Source organism: Candoia aspera, chromosome 3, assembly GCF_035149785.1.
Source record: "Candoia aspera isolate rCanAsp1 chromosome 3, rCanAsp1.hap2, whole genome shotgun sequence".
NCBI lineage: Eukaryota > Metazoa > Chordata > Lepidosauria > Squamata > Boidae > Candoia > Candoia aspera.
In genome coordinates, this window is record NC_086155.1 from 98,643,445 (window position 1) to 98,659,458 (window position 16,014).

Below are 16,014 nucleotides of genomic sequence, written 5' to 3' on the forward strand. Positions count from 1 at the left end.
GCATATAACAATATAACATGTCTATGCTCAACACAATCTAGTGAACCCAAGGTCTAGAGTGATAGATACTGCCCCTCTGAAGTTACTTTTTTTTCTGGTTCTGGAAAGTCCTCTGCAACAAAAAAATTACAAATCTCTTAATTTTACCTACAAAGCTAACAGTGTGTATCTGTTCATTTCAATGAAGTTCACGGAATTACTCACACCCAGTCTTGAGGCACAAAAGGCACCATTTCAGTTTTCTGAACTAGCTGAACTGTTTTTCCAATCTATTTTTCACAGAACACTTTCCACATTGACTCAGGAGATGAAGGGCTCCTTCGCATTCATTAGCAAATCACAGCTTTTCAGGGCATATTCTAAGGCATGCACCTGGGTTACACACAACCCTTACTTGTTACAAATTCCTCTATGTATAGTTCACTCATTATTTTCCTCTTTTAAACTTTCCATTGGGACACACATGCAGGTCACCTTCCTTGTGATCTATCTAACCCAACTGGGGCTAGCTAGGAGCAACAGAGGCTTAGTAGTGCAGACTTGGACATTAGAGAGGGGAGGAATTTATTAGTGGGTACATTCACACATTTTCAATGGAGATTCAGAATCTTACTCAACAGCGAAATGCTTGAGGAAAAACAATACACAGAGAGTCTTACAAAACTTACAAAAGCTTTATTAATTACAATTGCTTGAGTATTACATGCCCATGAACATGGGCATGCACATACTCACTTGCTCACTACCAGACTGATCAAGTAATGCACATATGTTGGGGAAGACAGCTGTGATCCATAGATTATCATTGTGTACACAAATTGGGGGTCTTCTGAGAGAGATCTGTACAGCTTTTCCTTTTATCCTTTACCAATAGAGTCTATCACACACTCCTTTTCACATCATCTTAGCCTTTCAATGACTATTATGTAACCCACTGCATAGCAGTTCTTATTTTTGGTAGCTGTTGTTTCAAACTTTGTCTGATTTGATGAATTGTTTCCCTGTGACCTGCTCCATGACATTCCTATTTCTGGTAGGTGATATCTAGACCTGATCTAGTGGCTTCCTTGTTTTTCGCTGTCCTCTACATGTCCACACGTCTCCTTGGGTTCAAATTCCATTCATCTATTCATCCCAATATTTTATTTCTTGTAACAGTTGTTACAAGGTGAAAGAAGAAAGTGCAAAATCTGGCTTGCAGCTAAACCTCAAAAAAACCAAGATTATGGCAACCAGCTTGATTGATAACTGGCAAATAGAGGGAGAAAACGTAGAAGCAGTGAAAGACTTTGTATTTCTAGGTGCGAAGATTACTGCAGATGCTGACTGCAGTCAGGAAATCAGAAGACGCTTAATCCTTGGGAGAAGAGCAATGACAAATCTCGATAAAATAGTTAAGAGCGGAGACATCACACTGACAACAAAGGTCCACATAGTTAAAGCAATGGTATTCCCAGTAGTAACATATGGCTGCGAGAGCTGGACCATAAGGAAGGCTGAGCAAAGGAAGATCGATGCTTTTGAACTGTGGTGTTGGAGGAAAATTCTGAGAGTGCCTTGGACTGCAAGAAGATCAAACCAGTCCATCCTCCAGGAAATAAAGCCAGACTGCTCACTGGAGGGAATGATGTTAAAGGCAAAACTGAAATACTTTGGCCACATAATGAGAAGACAGGACACCCTGGAGAAGATGCTGATGCTAGGGAGCATGGAAGACAAAAGGAAGAGGGGCCGACCAAGGGCAAGGTGGATGGATGATATTCTAGAGGTGATGGACTCGTCCCTGGGGGAGCTGGGGGTGTTGACGACCAACAGGAAGCTCTGGCGTGGGCTGGTCCATGAAGTCACGAAGAGCCTGAAGCGACGTAATGAATAAACGACAACAACAACAAACAGTTGTTAGTTTGCATTTTTTTCCACCCAGACTGAAAGCTTTCCATGACTATTCAGAATTGATAATTATAGTGATCTAAAAGTCATGACTCAGTATAAGCATTGCTTTCTTGTTTCAGACACACTTGGAAATAATTCTTGCCAACCCAGTACCAGGAAACGGTTGAGTAATTTTCCAGGCGGAATATAGTGGTTATATAGCTCATATCTCCTTTGAGATGAGCATAAAGTAGTATCTGAAGTTTATTTATATCCCTGTGTGTCTAGTGGAATTCAAAGCACCATTATCAACTCATATTACTCTTGTCATCTTCCCAAGGAAGGACAACTATTCCTTGAAATACAATTTGAAAAAATACTGTTTGATATCAACTTTATTTATTTGTGTATGGATGAATAATCCACCTGATTACTCCTATTCAATAAAACTTAGGTCTTTGTGCTATTAAAAACATTGCAGGACACACTAAATCATTTTTTTTGTCAAAGAATGTTAGAGATATGACCTTTCACATTCACTTACTAGTATAGTTATATTCACAGAATGTGATCTTTCATCTGATTGTGGTTATCTTTTTGCAGTGAGGTATCCAAATTCTTGCTTCTATACAAGGACAAATCACCTTCCCATAATAGAGAGGGTCTTTAGATAGCAAATTGCATTGCATGAATTTTAAGTCCTGACTCTATCTTCCCAATGGGACACGGTGGCGCGGCAGGTTAAACCACTGAGCTGCTGAGCTTGCCAATTGGAAGGTCGGTGGTTCGAATCCGCGTGATGGGGTGAGTTCCCGTTGCTAGTCCCAGCTGCCAACCTAGCAGTTCGAAAGCATGCAAATGTGAGTAGATTAATAGGTACCACTTCGGCGGGCAGGTAACGGCGTTCCGTTCAGTCATGCCAGCCACATGACCACAGAAGTGTCTACGGACAAACGCCAGCTCTTCGGCTTTGAAACGGAGATGAGCACTGCCCCCTAAAGTCGGACACGACTGGACTTAATGTCAAGAGAAACCTTTACCTTTACTACCATCTTCCCATGAATTCCTTTGAGTACTTTGTAATGATTCAGGTTTCAGGTACTTATCTATTAAGTGGTAAATAAATAATTGACATGTGTTATTTGTCAAATGGAGTGGAGCTGAACAATTATATTAACGGGATATATAAATTATATCCACTCATCCACATTCTGCAGATACTTGAAAGAGTTTGCTTTAGAGGGAAACTAAAAGCATGGAGACATAGCAGATAGCTAGATAGCTAGATAGCTAGATAGCTAGATAGCTAGCTATCCACACATGTATACACACATATTTATTTGCATATATACACACACATTCATTCATTCTGGGGAAATGGGAATAAAAAGATATGTATCTGTTTCATTTGTTATGAGCCACATATTTTTGAAGCAACCTGTTCTGCTCATAATTAAGAAGCAGAATTAAAATTAAGAAGTGATGTGCAACACATTTTTTGAGACGAGCAGGCCAAAAAGTGATCTAACCTTTATGGTAAGAGCCAGTTAGCTGTAGTGGTTAAGGCATCAGGTTAGAAACCAGGAGACCATGAGTTCTAGTCTCACCTTGGGCCAATCCATTTCTCTCAGCCCTAGGAAGGAGGCAATGGCAAGCCACTTCTGAAAAACCTTGTCAAGAAAACTGCAAGGACTTGTCCAGGCAGTCTGTATGAATTGCCCACAATTGAAAGGATTAAAAAAAAAAAAAACCTTTATGGTTGTATTCTGAGACAATGCCATATTTAGCTATCTGTGCATGGATGGATTGACTTCTGATTCTTGAAATATAAGCATATACAAAAGTTACATTTCAGAATATTCTGTAGTAGATTCAAAAAGGAGAGAATGATTCAGTTTATCTCCCACACTTGGTTGTATATGCACACAGTTCTTCAAATAGAAACAAAACTCTGCACAAGTATGTAGAATTTTTAATATTGGAAGTTCTTGTAATATAAGAACCACTTTTCATAAAAACAGATGGATCTGGGGAAAGATCCACATTCCTCAAAGATTAGCATATTGGCACTGAGAATATATTTACAGAGAACATCTTTCTTTTCTTATCCAAAGAAAGCAGTTACCAAAGAAAAATAGGACTTTGATAAGCAATGTGTAGCATAGAAAATGAATAGATCAGCACCTTGCATAGGAGAGTCTGGTGCTTTCAGTGTAGGAGAAATCACAAGAAAAATTAATACATGAAAGGTCACAGATAGAAGGACAAATGTAAGGGTAAAGGTTGAGTGGTTTCTGAAATGAAAGCCACCAGACAGTTCCCTCTTGGCTTAGCAGTTGAGAAGGAGCAAAAGAATAAGTTATTAAATTATTATCAGCTGTAATGTAGCAATTTAAGTGTGAGTTCACTTGAAGATGGTTAATCGGATAATGTACAAAGGATTGCAGTTCTGGAAAAATAGGCAGGGCAGTGTGAAATCACTGAAAGAGCAATGGGTACTAGTGCTGCCAGAAAAAAGGAAGGAATGGCAAGAGGGCCACACATTTGCTTTGGGTGTTCCTTTAAATGATATAGCAGCATAATTTGAACAGTGGAAACTTTCCTCAGGTTTTTACAGCCTGGTTTTGCATTTGTTGTTTAGTCATTTAGTCGCTTCCGACTCTTGGTGACTTTATGGACCAGCCCATGCCAGAGCTTCCTGTCAGTCGTCAGCACCCCCAGCTCCCCCAGGGACGAGTCCGTCACCTCTAGAATATCATCCATCCACCTTGCCCTTGGTCGGCCCCTCTTCCTTTTGCCTTCCACTCTCCCTAGCATCAGCATCTTCTCCAGGGTGTCCTGTCTTCTCATTATGTGGCCAAAGTATTTCAGTTTTGCCTTTAATATCATTCCCTCAAGTGAGCAGTCTGGCTTAATTTCCTGGAGTATGGACTGGTTTGATCTTCTTGCAGTCCAAGGCACTCTCAGAATTTTCCTCCAACACCACAGTTCAAAAGCATCGATCTTCCTTCTCTCAGCCTTCCTTATGGTCCAGCTCTCGCAGCCATATGTTACTACAGGGAACACCATTGCTTTAACTATGCGGATCTTTGTTGTCAGTGTGATGTCTCTGCTCTTAACTATTTTATCGAGATTCGTCATTGCTCTTCTCCCAAACATCTTCTGATTTCCTGACTGCAGTCAGCATCTGCAGTAATCTTCCCACCTAGAAATACAAAGTCTTTCACTGCTTCTACATTTTCTCCCTCTATTTGCCAGTTATCAATCAAGCTGGTTGCCATAATCTTGGTTTTTTTGAGGTTTAGCTGCAAACCAGCTTTTGCACTTTCTTCTTTCACCTTCATCATAAGGATCCTCAGTTCCTCTTCACTTTCAGCCACCAAAGTGGTATCATCTGCATATCTGAGATTGTTAATGTTTCTTCCAGCAATTTTAACTCCAACCTTGGACTCCTCAAGCCCAGCATGTCGCATGATGTGTTCTGCGTACAGGTTTTGCATTTAGTTAGATATAAATCATAGTGCATTCAAAAAGGCTTAACCCTGAGTAAAAGGGAATAGGATTAAAACCATAATGAGTCCAGTTTTGTTTTTGTTCTTGGTTTTTTTAACTCATGAAATAGGGAGAAAGCTGTATGTTGCATCTCTTTGGAATCTTTCTGATAAAACTGAGCTACTTTAAGTCACTGGCAATAATTTTGTTCTCAAGTAAGTATAGTGCAATTCTTTATGTAGCTATTCATTCATATGAGAGAAATATAATAGACACTGAAAGGAAATTTATAAGTATCATGGTCCAAAACTAATACCTTGGAAACTAATGGATGCAGGTCTGGAAAGAACATGAAGTCACTTCTTTCTCTTAACATATGGACTCCTCCAATCTGATTCTCACAGCACATTCTATAAATGCTAGAAAGGTTCCAATACTTTCTGATTGCCAGGTATAGACTTCAGATTCATCCAATAACTCAGACCTTGAAGTATGTTTCCCACCAAGAGGTTGATGGGCCTTCCACCCCTAGTATAGAATCTAAGAATCTAAGAAGATGCAAATACTCAAAGGACTGTGGCACAGTATAACATTCTCAAACAAGCTACTATAATGCTATAATTTGTTTGCACTTTGACTGCAAGAGTGCTCTCCATGGTTCTGAACATATAATCTTGAATATACTAGATTGATTTCTACCCTATGTCCTAAGTGGTCTATTCTGTGTGTATTTATTTCACTGTTCAGTGTTGTTTTCTCTTACTATCTGCCACTAACTGGATTTGTTGAAGTCCTTATGAAGCAGAAGAATGTAATTTGCCTTATACTACTATCATTTGTTAGAACAATTTCAGTGGTAAATAAGGGTGAGGACCATCCCAGTTGTCCAAATGAGGGGAAAATGAACAAACTTAGTCTAAATTCTTCCACAGTGGAATAGCTCTGGGTTTGCAGGCCTAATAATTAGAGAGGAATATCATATTACCTCTAAATGAGGGTGTACTCCCATGCTCATAGACTTTCAAATTGAAGCTCTGTAGACTCACAGCTTCTGCTTGAAGAATAGATGACAGCTGAGACTAGGAGGCTTTTTTTTTTTTTGTATATTTAGTGCACAGGTTGTGACCATTATTGGATTAGAGGCCCTGTCTCTGGTCACTTATGCCCTAGTCATTTTCCTAGTTGAATTACTCTAATGCATCTACATGAAACTACTCTTGAAGAATATCCTGGTACAGAATGCAGCAGCTCCTGCCTAGTGATAGGTATATCCTAATATACTCAAGTAACCTTTCTGCTTCAGGAGCTCCACTGGCTGTCAGTGAGCTTCCAGATGCAATTCAAGGTGCTGGTTGCCACCTTTAAGACCCTACTTGGTTCTAGTATTGGTTAAGTATATATGGACTCACCTGCCTTTAAGGCATAGCTTCTGTTACAAAAACCCAGCACTTCGGCATGGTTGAAAGTCAGGTACTTCCTGCACTTATTATCAGGGTCAGTTATCACTATGACTTGAAAACAGAGGCACTTTCCTCATTAATGCCAGATACTGAGAGCTTATATCTGGGAGTTGAAAACACAGCTCTCAGAGACAATCTCTGCTATGATAATATTTTGAAAACAAATCACCTGAGATTTATCAGAAGACTGAGTTTTACATCTTTTGTTAGTGGCTCTTAGGAGATATTATATGGGGAGTAAGATATTTAACAGGTATATTTCTGTCTGAAAAGAAAGTGAGAACTTTTCATTCAAGTGAGGCATTTCCATAAGTCTTGGGGTAGTGTGAGCCTGGAGCCCTGAAAAGTTCCTTGTGGATATGTGGGGATGTGTTGTGGTTGGGGGCGTGAGGAGTTTCTCTCTCTCTCTCTCTCTCTCTCTCTCTCTCTCTCTCTCTGTGTTACTGTATTTTATTGTTTTTTTTATAATTTGTGAGTTGCCCAGGATTATATTGTATAAGATGGGTGTGTGTGTCTGTATTTATCCTCCCACCTCCCTGTCTGAAAATATGAAATTCCACTGCTGTCTGGAATGTTGAGATTAAGTTATGCAGGTCAGTGGTCTGCTTTCTGCAGTTTCAGGACTAATCTAACTAAAAAAAAATCTTGAATTTCAGTGTTATAAGCAGATCTGAAGCAGCCTCTCTTAGAATATGGTTGGGGATTCTGCATTTCAGAGTTTCCAGGTGCAATTCAAAGTGTCGGTATTTCCCTTTAAAGTCCTACAGTACGTGGATTGGAACTTGGATCTCTCTGGGACCATTTGTTCTAAATAAAATTTACCTGCCCAAGATTTTCCTTTTGAGTGTACTTGCTAACAGACCCCCTTCCTCATGAAGTAAGATGATGAGAAACTTGGAGGTGACCTCAATGTGCAGGAGCTACATTCCTGTGCAATGCCTTCCCACCAAACAGAAGAACTGCACTCTCATTTTTAACATTCAGAAAGCCTTTTAAAACATGGCTGTTTCAATAAGTATTTGGAGATTGCACCGACAGTGTGGAGAGTTATCCGAATATAGGATGCATTTTCATTATTGTTATACAGCATGATGGTTTTACGTTAATTTATTACTTACTATATTCATTTTTTATATATTGCTTAACATTTTCCTCCATTACCCAAAACTGTTTTTCAGAAAGGTATAAATTATAGGTAAAACACTTCAGGTCATTTAATGGGTTTGTGTGTCTTTACCCAAAGAAAAATCACTTTTACCCAATTTTGGGTAATTTACCCAGGTTTAGGAAGCACTGAACTAGACTCACTCTATACCATTATGCACCTGGCCACCAGCAGCCACGCCTTCAAAATATCTTTATTTTTTATTGATTTTATTGTAATTTCTTTGTTTGTTGTGAGCCATCCAGAGATGTTGAGAGTTGGGCGGGAGACAAGTTTAATAAATAAATAAATAAAATAAAAATGGGCCTTGTTTGTATAATGCTTTTAGCTGGGTTAAAGAGGAGGTAAACAAACTCAGAGTGTGGACGGATTGGTGAAAATTTTAGCTCAAAATAGCCCCAGAGCTGTCTGAGAATAAACTACTTAATTTCCCCTGGTCAGCCATGTCATGCAAACAACCATGAAAGGATTCATGGAGAGTTAACATTTATGCTGCCTGATGACACAGAAACGAAGTCCTAGACTAGCCTGTGGAAATATGGCTGCTCTCCAGGAGCTCTTTCTCACTAACCTAATATTTCAGTCAAGGCCATATATACTAAGTGTGATGCATGGGAAGAAAGGGATGGAGGATATGTTCCTCCAATGTCATTCATAATAATGCTGATCCTATATAGGACACTGCAGAATTTTTACTATTGGTTTTAAAAAGAAAAAAAAAAACATGCAAGGAAATGACAACTTCTTTTTATGGTAGCAAAGGGGCCATCTAAGATGGTTGGTCCCCATTTGACCAAGGCACTTTGTTTACACATTACTAATACACAAGAATATGTGGTCATTCTGGGAGAGTGGCTTAATGCATTGTAGTGTGAACATGGCTGTGATGTTTGAGTTCCTCAAAGTACTGTGGATGCTGACTGGCCAGGAGCCCTCTCACTTGAAGAGTCTCTACATGTCTACATCAGTGTGTGCACATTATACCTGCCAAACATAGTTCTGTGCAGGAGCACACACTTCTTCCAGTCATCCATTTCTAAAAAACATTTGAAGCCTGTTCCCACTATGTGACCTTTTTTTTTTATTCAGTGACTATTCATTCCCACTGGAGCATATAAGGTGTGAAGTGATCAAATAAAGAGAAGTTGGGTCATCTGTGCTAGAAAAATAGACATGTTCTTACAAAGTCCCCTAACATTTCAGGAATTGGAACACAAGAGCACACTGGTAGATTCCTGGAATCTAGCTGGAAAATAGACAAGACACATCTTTACCTTCTCTACTCTACTCTCTCTGAAACATGGTTCAGAGCCATTTTTCTCCTTTCTGATTTAGTCATTCCTCCTCCTCCTCCTCCTCTTGAATGGAGTATCCAGATGAAGCATGAACATAAATATGCAAAAGCATAGTATTTAATTATTATGCTAATTATCATCCTTTCTTTATTTAGTTACCTCAGAAATTATAAGTTATAATGAGAATGAATGGAAAATGTAAATATGATCCCATAAATCCTCATTATAAAACAACAGTATGCATCCACAGTGCACTAAAAGCAAATGACTCTTCTATGAAAATCTGTCAGGGATATCTCTATGACCCTCCTTGCAGGATCAAACTAAAGTTTCAATTAATCCAACACAATCAACAGATAAATCCAAAAGTGACAATTGCCATCATTCCCAGAAATATTTGGCTAGCTACTCTGTTGAAAACTAAGTGATGTTTATATGAATATTTGGCTTTAACCAGCAAAGTAAATCCATTGGCTGGGTCAGGACTGTTGGAAGGGGTTTGTATCTTTTGTCAAAACAGAGAAATGTGACATTCAAACACCTTTTAAATTTCATTTGCATGACTGATAATTGCTTCTTTTCCATGACAGCTAAGTATCAAGGCATTGTTCACTGATACATTAAATATTGATTTATTGTAAGATATGCAAGAAGAACCATCAGATACTGGCTGAATTTCGACATAAGATTAAACAGATTTAGTCCTAAATTAATGAGATTCACCTCATGCCTTCTTGTCTCTCCTTCTCCACACTGTTTTCAACCAATTGTTAACTGTGTTAATCTTTTTTTTTTTTTTTTTTTTTAAGAAATGATTAGTTTTCAATTTGGCTCATTTCAGCTTGTGATGCCTTATCCTGGCTTGGGAAAATAATACATCAGCACTAAAACTAATCACAATTCCCATGTAGGACACTATTGACAAACTGCAGTTAGCTGCAAATAAAAGCAAATATTTTCAGTCTCCTTTGTAGCCAGCAATGAAGAGAAAGAAAAGTAGGCATGGGCACAAAACGTTAAAATATATTTCAGCACTGCCTTTTTGACCGGTTAGTTTTGGGAGTTTCTAGCCCATCCCCAGGATGGAGAAAGCTGATTGAGTATAATGTTCAACATTGGACATCAGTACACCAGAAACAGCATTTTTCTCATGTATGTAGAAGCAAAATACTTTTGCTTTAATGATTGAAAAGTAACTATTAACTAATAATTGTTAATAGTTTGTCAACAATAGAATTGTTGATTATTCTAATGCAGTGATTTTCAACTTTTTTTTCATAAAAAACTTAGGGGTGTCCCAGCAGCTGGCTTAAGTGTTTGTTCTGGTGACAAACTCTTCCAAACATACTAAGAATAATCAAATTGAAATGACTTTGTTCCCAAATGCCTTATTTCTCCTTAGTATGATCAGAGGAAGAATGGCACACTACTTTAGAGAACCCTTCAGTTTACATGAGGTGTTGATGATCCTCTTTAACCTTACTGCTACTTTGTTTGAAATATACATTAATGGAGTTAATCACCTGTAGCTATGCATACTTAATAAAGAAACTTGAAAATGCCACTATAGAATATTTGCCATACTTCTCTGAAAGTTGCAGATATCCTTATGTTTTTCAGCTTGCAATCTGATGCAGCTCCTTAAAGACAATTTCAAAATCAACTTTTTCTAGTGGACATTTTTTTTTTTCAATCTGTTCATCTAAAAATAGTTGGACTCTTTGCATTTAGAGACCTCCAAAACAATCAAAGGAAGAAGAAAGGTGGGGTGGAGAAAACTTATTTTCTTTGACATGCTGTGTGTAATTAAATTGTTCTGCTTTTTACAGGAGTATTTCATGTTGAGAAAAATCTCTGTCTGCTGTACAGGGGCACCACCTTAGATTAGGAACAAGTGTTAAAGATAAATTCAGAGCAGAACTTTTAAGTTCAAAACAAAATTAGACACACACAAACACACACACACACACACACACACACTGATACAATTTGGACAAAGTGATTTACAATGTGCAACCTGTTCAATCTAAAGTTTTAACTTTCCTGTACATTAAAAATTCTATGTACTTTGGGATTTTACCATCATACCTTGTATAATTTTAAAGTATTTTAAATCAAGTATACCAAACAATTGTATTTGGATGCCTGTAAGTGATGAGGATCAGGTAATACATCATTGTTCAAACTTTATAAACACATCTGAACCTTTATTACTATATACTACACATGATCTTAGCTAAAAGACATTCTATTATGAATATAATGCCGAATCATACCTAAAAGTGTGGAGGTCGGGGAAGGACAGATTTCTGCAAGTACAGTAGATTCAGTTTTCTGTATAAGATGGGAATTGTCTCTTTATAAAATATTTGTCATAAGGAAACTAGTATTTGGGGAAGAGTTGGTCAAATACAAAATTAGCAAATTCAAACTTCCCAGATCCATAGGAAACAGAAGGAATATTTATACATACTTGTTTTCTGATCAAAATATGTATAAGAATATAAACATTAAGAGAGAATATATACAAAAATGTGTGTATTAGTAGAAAGGGGCATAGAAAGGTATACAGATGTTCTTGCAAACAGATGAATTACTTAAAACTGGAAAATTAAATATGGATAGATACCAACATTGATAAATTCATTGATTCCTAGAAGAAGGATGATATTCAGAACAGAATTTCACAGTGATTGAATTCCAGGTTTTTCAGAACTCTCAGCAATTTCAATAATAAGATTTTTTTGTGTGTGTTGTTTACATAAAATTGAACTTCTTAGAATCCCATTGGACTCTATATGAACAGACTGGCACAAACATTTTCTGACCAAAATGATAAAATACCTGGAGCACGCCTACCATATCCAGCCTGGTAGGATGGGCAGATATCCTCAGGGAAAGGTAGTCCCATGGATAACCTGGCCCCATGATATGCAGAGCCTTAAAGGTGAAAATCAGCACTTTGAATTGCACCTGGAAGGAAACAGGAAGCCAGTGCAGCTCACACAGCAGTGGTGTAATACATGAAAATTGAGGGGTACCCAAAGCTGCACATGCTGCTTCATTCTTAACCAGTTGTAATTTCCAGATGGTCTTCAAGGGCAATCCTATGTAGAGCACATTTCAGTAATCTAACAGGGAAGTGACCAAGGTATGAATGACTGTGAGCAAAGCCTCCTGGTCCAGAATGCATGCAATTGGCTGATGACATGGATCTGTGCATTGTGCACCAGCTCAGTCTGGGAAAGTGCTACCCCACTGAGTGTCAAAAATGATACTTCTCCAGATCCAGGAGGTAAAAACCCAAACCCACTCCATCTTGCTGGGATTTAGTTAGAGACAGTTCCTTCCCATGCAGACCCTCACAGTCTCCATGCCCTGGGTCAGCACCTGAACAGCATTGCATGCTGATCCAGGGGTGGAGATGTGTAACTAAGTATCATCAGCATACTGATGATATCTTACCGCATGCTGCTGAATCACCTCACTCAATGGTTTAATGTAGATGATAGAGAAGCAGTGAGAGATCTGAGCCTTGAGGCACCTCCACACAAGAAGGACCTAGGGTTGAATGTCTCCCCCCGTCACACACACCAACACCAACTGGAACCAGCCACAGAGGGAGGAGGAGAATCACTGCAAAACAGTGTCCCCCACCCCCAACTCTGAAGCAGGTTCAGAAGGAGACATGGTCAATATATTAAAAGCTCCAAGAGACCCAGGAAAACCAGGACAGTTGCACCACCCCATACTGAGCCCTCCAGAAGTCATCCACAAGCATGACCAATGCTGTTTCAGTACTGTAACCAGGCCTGAAACCAGACTAAAAAGGGTCCAAATAATTTTGCTTCATCCAGGACCTGCTGAAGCTGAATGTCTAACACCCTGGAGACTGGATGAAAGTTCCTGTCAAGGGCCAAGGAGGGCCTCTTTCAAGGCTGGCAGCACCAATTTGCTTAGAGATCATTTCAATTTCATATTTTGTTTGTTTGTTTACTATTTGCTTCAAAATACGAATTTAATCTGTTTTTAAAGGCTAGTAAATATAAGGGGATCAAAGAGGCCATCTATTCACCCATATTGTATAGGGAAAAGCCTCTTTAATTATGCATGAATCTATTAATGTTGTGTTCTATAAAATTTCCACTGTTTTCAAGCACAGGTTTTCCTCATTCTGTTGTTGTATTCATTTTAAATAATCCACAGTTCTGTGCTTCTATATAATGCTTACAAGTTGCAAAGATAATTCTAGCTCTTTCAGAAGTTATAGTCTCTCTTTCTCACGGTACTTCTTTTTAGAAGCATTTATATGGGAAGTGTGGATAGTTCATATTCAATATCAACCAAAGAAGGTCACTCTCTTTCCTTTTCCTTGAAAAGAAAGAAAGAAGTTTGGGGCTAGTTTCAGGGATGATTGCTGGAAATGAAATGTTTGAAAATTTCAACACATGAATAGTTCTTTTAGTTCTTTTTAAATTATAATCTATCGCCACTATAAACTTTCACATTTTGGGAAAGCATCTTTTAAAAGTCTTAAACAGAGTTTAAAATCTATATTACAGAGAAGTAACTTAGAATCTGTAATATATCATTACGCAAACATCAATATTACATTACAACATGTAATAAATTTCAGCTATGCCAAATTTGAGATAAATTGATTGTTCCTAAATTGGCTTGTCTTCCATTGTATCCAGTTTAAAATAATGGGATTTGGGTCCTATCAAAGTGAATGCAGCAAATTATTCATGGTTAACCTTTATCTCACTGATTTCAGCACGAGCTGAAATAAGGTCTATAACATATGCTTAAACTCTTCTAGTAGGATTAATATCCTATAGCTTATTTATATATTTCTTAAATCATTTTTTTTTTAAAAATTGGGTTTTCAAAATATACAAAAAGGAAATCAATCTAGAACCATTTTTTTCAGAAAATAATTTTCTTAAAAAATTAAAATCAAACTGTATTATTTTTCAGCCTCTTCTGACATGTTAGAAAATTTGTTTAAGACATGTGTTTAAGAATAAGTATTGAGGAATCTCCAAAGTTCCTATCTATGAATGGGACAGAAAAGTAGACATGGAACTGTGCTTCCAGTTTTAATCCAGCTGAGTATTAAATTTAAAGGTTTGACCCACACTTCCTTCCATTCCTTTCTTTGAAGCTAAGTTATTATCTATAAACCAACAGTATAATTTCAAGCAGAATTTTGTCAGGGATTTTCTGATATCTTTTTCATCCGTACAAAACTGACTGAATAAATATCCACTTTTTCATCCTCATGAATATTCCATTACATACTAACCATCCCTTTTCCATATTAGTACTTTCATAAAAAATGAAGGGGGATGTTTCTTCTCCCAGGTTTATAAAAAACAACTTCCCAAGATTTTGCTGATTTCAGTTAATCTATATAAAATTGAGCACTACCATCTGACAAACATTACTCTGTTACTGATAAAATGCTGTACTAAAAAAGAAGAAGAAGAAGAAGTTTGCACAGGTAAAATATAATGTCATGTGTGTCAGTGACAATGAGCTCTATTTTTTCAGTGTCCAGGTGTTTTGTAAAGGAATCTTAGCCTGTTCTGTATAATACAGCAAATGGTTTTCCATTCCTTTACTCACTAGGTGACAGAAACCCGGACTGGTCCTCTTGGCTGCAGTAACTATGACAACCTAGATTCTGTCAGTTCTGTTTTGGTACAGAGTCCAGAAAATAAGATTCAGTTGCAAGGTACGTGGGAGGAATTTTGTTAATTTCTTACAGGAAGATGTTTATAGGACTATTGTATTAAACTTACAGTATTCCTGAAGAGAACATATCAAGAATCATTTCAAATATTCAATTTCCCTAAGGTTCAACTGATATATAGAAATCAGGATTCTGTTCAAAATATTGGGGGGGAAAAATCAAGTTCAAGAAATCTGTTGTGGCCATGTTATTTACATCATTTTAATATATAGTTTGGATACTATGTGCACCCCAGTTTAGATAGCAAATTATTCTAAGCTTTCAGGTTGTTGGATGGAGTTCCAACATGTTGAACTGGGCTATTCTTTTGTAATGTATGGCAGTACACTTAAAATGGTTAAAATTCCTTGAAAAGCAAGATGCTGCTCAATCTGAGTAAAAATCATCACAGAGAAAATATCACTGGCCATTGACTGGCTGGCATGCATATTTTCAAGGACAGTGCTAGTGTTGCTAATTCAGCAATAAGTAGTCATGCAAAGGAAATCACTGTTAGAGATTTCATCAAGCTTATACAGTATATAATTAGAAGAAAAAAAAATCCTCCAATACATTACAATAGAAATTGGGCTGGGGAATCATTGTTTGTCTCTTACTTTTAATACATTTTTGCTTGTCTGGTGCTTAGGGAACCAGTGATGATATTAAAAATCCTGAGACTTTGTGTTAATCTTATTAAAATTCTTTGAGTCTCCTTCAGGGGTTTTATAGATGTTTGGCAGTAGACTTGTCTCCAACTTCAAGACAAATACAGAAAATTGTTTCAAGGGAAATTAAAGGATTCCAATAAGAGTAGGGGAAAAAATATTCCTCAGATTGCCAGTGAATTCCACCTAAGATATAGTTTGAGAGGAGTAAATGGGGAGAAATAGAATTCTGAGAAAACCTAAGGTTATGGCACAATAGCATTAGCAACATATCTTAGAAAAGGGTCGATACATACAATGATATGCATCAACAGCATCTGCTATT

The 16,014-nt window shown here is 37.6% G+C and overlaps 1 protein-coding gene across 1 annotated transcript in view; it reads left to right on the forward strand.

The window, feature by feature from the left end:
- The window catches only part of BRINP3 (BMP/retinoic acid inducible neural specific 3), a 120,559-nt gene that overhangs the window by 32,545 nt on the left and 72,000 nt on the right, over positions 1 to 16,014 (forward strand). The window contains exon 4 of the mRNA XM_063299883.1: positions 14,919 to 15,024. Coding sequence (XP_063155953.1) covers positions 14,919 to 15,024 — 106 coding nt within the window. The remainder of the gene's footprint in view (positions 1 to 14,918; positions 15,025 to 16,014) is intronic.